This window comes from Rhinopithecus bieti, unplaced genomic scaffold (genome assembly GCF_001698545.2).
Source record: "Rhinopithecus bieti isolate Rb0 unplaced genomic scaffold, ASM169854v2 scaffold_16601, whole genome shotgun sequence".
NCBI classification, from domain to species: Eukaryota; Metazoa; Chordata; class Mammalia; order Primates; family Cercopithecidae; genus Rhinopithecus; species Rhinopithecus bieti.
Window position 1 is genome coordinate 1156416 of NW_016808732.1, and position 4110 is coordinate 1160525.

Sequence of the window (4110 nt, forward strand, 5' to 3'; positions counted from 1 at the left end):
AAAAAAAAAAAAAAAAAAAAAAAAAAGACTGTGCAGAATTTTCTAGAATGTTCTGGTTTCCCTAGCAGTCTGACAGATTATTGTAAACTCCTCACAAGAGGAGTCAGAGATGGGATTTAATGAAATGTTCCAGATAGCACAGTGTCGTTTTGTGAGAGTTTAGCACAAGTGTTACGAATCACAGCATCCACCAGAACTGAAGTCTAGGCTGCTGGTGCTTCTGTCCAGGCCTCTGTGTTCAATCTGCATGCCAAATGCAGTGTGCGCCATCTCCAGGCTGCCAGAGGTAGAGCCTTTTAAAAAGCCATGGAAAAGAGAAGGACTCTCACCTTAAGGATGGAGTCCTTGGTTGTAGCATGGTCTTGCTGAGTTAGGTGCATCTCCTGGTGATGTGAGATCGTCAGGGAGGAGCATGGTGGATTTAGAAAATATTTGAACTTTGTAGACAGAAAGATGTAGATTTCAGTTCCTGCCCCACTGTTTATTAGCTGTGGGACCTTGGACCTCGTTAGAATGTGCTTGTAATGTATGTTCTTTTAAAAGCAGAGGAGATTAATAGCCCTAAAAGCAAGATACTAGGAAACAAAACAATACATTGAAAAAGTACACTTTATGAATGAAAATTATAGTAATGAGGCCAGGAGTGGTAGCTCACGCCTGTAATCTTAGCACTTTGGGAGGCCGAGGTGAATGGATCACCTGAGGTCAGGAGCTCAAGACCAGCCTGTCCAACATGGTGAAACCCTGTCTCTACTAAAAATACAAAAATTAGCCGGGCATGGTGCCAGGCACCTGTATCCCAGCTACTCCAGAGGCGGAGGCAGGAGAATTGCTTGAACTCAGGAGGCGGAGGTTGCAGTGAGCTGAGATCTCACAGGAGATCACTCAGCCTGGGCGACAGTGAGACTCCGTCTCAAAGACAAAAGAACATTATAGTAATGAAAACAGAAATCTAATTGGATTAGTTAACAGAATAGCAGATTAAATGGTGGCTAAAGAAACAGTGTGTGAACTAGAAGACAAATGTGAGAAGGTGGTCCCAGAAGACAGCTTAGAGATCTAAAGAGACAGAAAATATGGAAGAAGAGACATGGATAATAGGATGACAAAATCCTATAGAAGTAGAACGTATCTAATTCTGTAGAAATAAAATAGGCAATTTTTAAAACAGTGAGAACAGAGGGAGTGAGGGAAATAACAAATCATACCGGGCAAAGGAACATTGATGATTCAAACAATGAACTGAAGAGTTTAGACATGAAGAGTTTAGATGAAGAATTTAGAAAACAGCACAGAACCACAATAATGGAGAGCAGTATCCCAGAAGGCAGAGAGAACACTGGAATCCTCTTTCTCCTTCTAGTCTGGAGGAGGGCAGAAGCATTAACTTTATATTTACAAATTAAATAGACAACTTAAAACCTGAAGAGTAATCACATGGGAGAGTAAAGAACAGCGCCTCCCATCCAGGAGCCAGCCCGTTACTCACAACGGGGCCTGGGTGTTCTCCTATTGAACAACCAACCACTGGGCATCAACAAGATGAGGCTCCTCTGTTACATGAAAGACGGAGCCAAAAATGAGGCCAACCTGTCACCATACCTGAACACAGACCAAACATGGACATCGTCCAACTCCCCACCCCTGACATGCCCAGACACCCCGTCCTGGCTGAGCCAAGCCTGGCTTCATTAAACTCTCCCCAGATCACCTCCCACAGCCCACACCTGGGCCTTTCTAACCCTTCTACACATTCTCCCTCGCTGCATCAAGTGATAACCCAATCTGTTCAGCCGCAGGGGAGTTCTGATGGTCTTTGCAGTGCATTGACAGAGTAAAATAACAAAGCAGAATATATGACTTTCAAGGGAGAGAAAAAAGTATCCCAGAATGCAGGTTAGAGACCTAAAAGATGGTGAATCCAATAAAAGAGAAAAACAAGTGGGGAAGAATGCACTTTTCATAATACCTAGGAAACACCAGATTGGATGGTGGGAATAAGTCCAAGCATACCATTAGTCACAATAAACACTAGCAGATCCATTTCGATTGCTAAAAACACATTTCCTAATCTAGCTATGTGGCATTACAGGAGACACAGCTAGATCATCAAAAGTTAGAAAGCCAAGGGAAGGAAAACAATATCCCAGGCAAATATCCACCCAAAGAAAGTGCATGATACTAAGATCTGACAAATTATACTTTAGGCAGAAAACATGTTTTAGGGATGAAGAGAGTCATTACACAGTGTGAGAGTAACGTACAACAATTTAGCCACAAAACACCTAAAGCAAAATTTGACAGACTTGAAAGATGAACAAATTGAAACTATGGTGGGAGATTTTAATACGTCATCTCACAGAAAATAACAGACCAATCAGACAGTAAGTCAGGCTGTGAAAAGATCTGTTCTGAACAACGCAGTCAATTAGGATGAGCAGAAGCTCCTACATCGAATTTTGTGCACCATATTTGTGGATAATATGAATGTCTCTATTGAAAAGCCAGAAGGATCTACAAACTGTCACAACTATGAAGATTGCTCTGAAATGTCACCACATACAAAATCAATATCCCAAACCAGTAGATTTCCTCCATACCAGCAACATCCAGTGATAAAGATCATCTTCAGAATAAAAGCCACATGATGCCTAAAAATAAGTTGACCAATATGTGTAAGAGCTTAAGGGGGATGTTTTTAGAATATTATTGAAGGCATAAAGAAACTGAGATAAATGGCATGTCTTAGGGTGGAAAACTCAGTTTTGCAAAGATGGCGATTCTCTCCAAATTGATCTGTAAAATCAACCCAATTATGAGAAAATTCCAAAGAGTCTTTTTAAACTTGACCAGCTGATGCTAAAAGTCATATGAAAGGAAAAGCAACCAGGAATAGCTAAGGCAGCTTTGAACAAGAGGATAAGACAGGACCTACCCTCGCTGCACTGATGTTTAATTGCTGCAATGTTAGCAATCATGGTATTGGTGCAGAAATAGACCAATAGAAGAAAATACAGAAGCTGGGACAAGATGTGTGTGTATATGTTAATTATACAAGACAAAGTGGCATTGGAGGAAAGCCAGAAAAAAATAAATTATTTAATAAACATTGTTGGCACAATTAATTATCCATTTATCCAGAGAAAATTAGATCCCTTCCTAACTCCACAGGAAATAAATTTTAGATACTTCAATTTAAAGTATTTAAAATTTTCCCATTTGCATTTTCCCTAAATGCAAACGGGAAAGATTTTAAGCTTTTAGAAGAAAATGCAAGAGAAAATGTTAATGAAAGCGGAGCAGAAAGGGATTTAAAAAAGAAACACACACACACACAAGAAACAAAATGCACAATCCAAGCAAGGAGGATTGTTGAAATGAGTAACCACATACCCGCTCTGTCCCTCTGTCCTGAGTTCAGGTGTGGATGGAGGAGTGTGCGCTGTCCAGCATGCTGCAGACGCACCTGCGGGAGGACCACGAGGGCACCATCCGTGGCGTCTTGGGCCGACTGGGCGGCCTCACTGAAGAGTGAGTACAGCTCCCTGAAGGTGTGGGGCTTTGTGTCCTGCATGATGCTCTGTCCAGCCCCAGTGTCCTCATCTGTACAGTGGGCACACTGACTGCCCGTTGGCTTCCTTTGAATGTAAATGACTTAATGTTTCTTAGCCTCAATTTCCTCATCTATAAACTGGGCTAATGATACCTACTTCATAGAGTTGTCTGTCATAGGAACTTTTTTAAACAGCTTTTTTCAGGTATAGTTTACAATACATTTATTTTATGAGTACAATTCAGTGATTTTTACTAAATTTACAGAGTTCTACTCCATCACCACAATCCAAATTTAGAACATTTCCATCACCCCAAAATTGCTACAATGCAATTTTAAAAGATCTCTTGTGCTCTATTACAGCCACTCCCCAATTATCAGTTTTATATTCATTTTCACATTTTGCTATAACTATTAGTGCAATATGGTCTTTTCAATTTGCTGGAAAGTATTTTTTTCCTTCTTTCATATGAGAAAAAAAAACATATATATATATATAATGACAAAGAGCTACTATGAATTTAGTGACACTTAAAATAAATTTCTAAAATTCATGA

The 4110-nt window shown here is 40.1% G+C and overlaps 1 protein-coding gene across 4 annotated transcripts in view; it reads left to right on the plus strand.

The window, feature by feature from the left end:
* The window catches only part of EVC (EvC ciliary complex subunit 1), a 92078-nt gene that overhangs the window by 67498 nt on the left and 20470 nt on the right, over nucleotides 1–4110 (plus strand). For all 4 annotated transcript variants that reach the window (XM_017887089.1, XM_017887090.1, XM_017887091.1 and 1 more), the window contains one exon: nucleotides 3422–3531. In XM_017887089.1, coding sequence (XP_017742578.1) covers nucleotides 3422–3531 — 110 coding nt within the window. The remainder of the gene's footprint in view (nucleotides 1–3421; nucleotides 3532–4110) is intronic.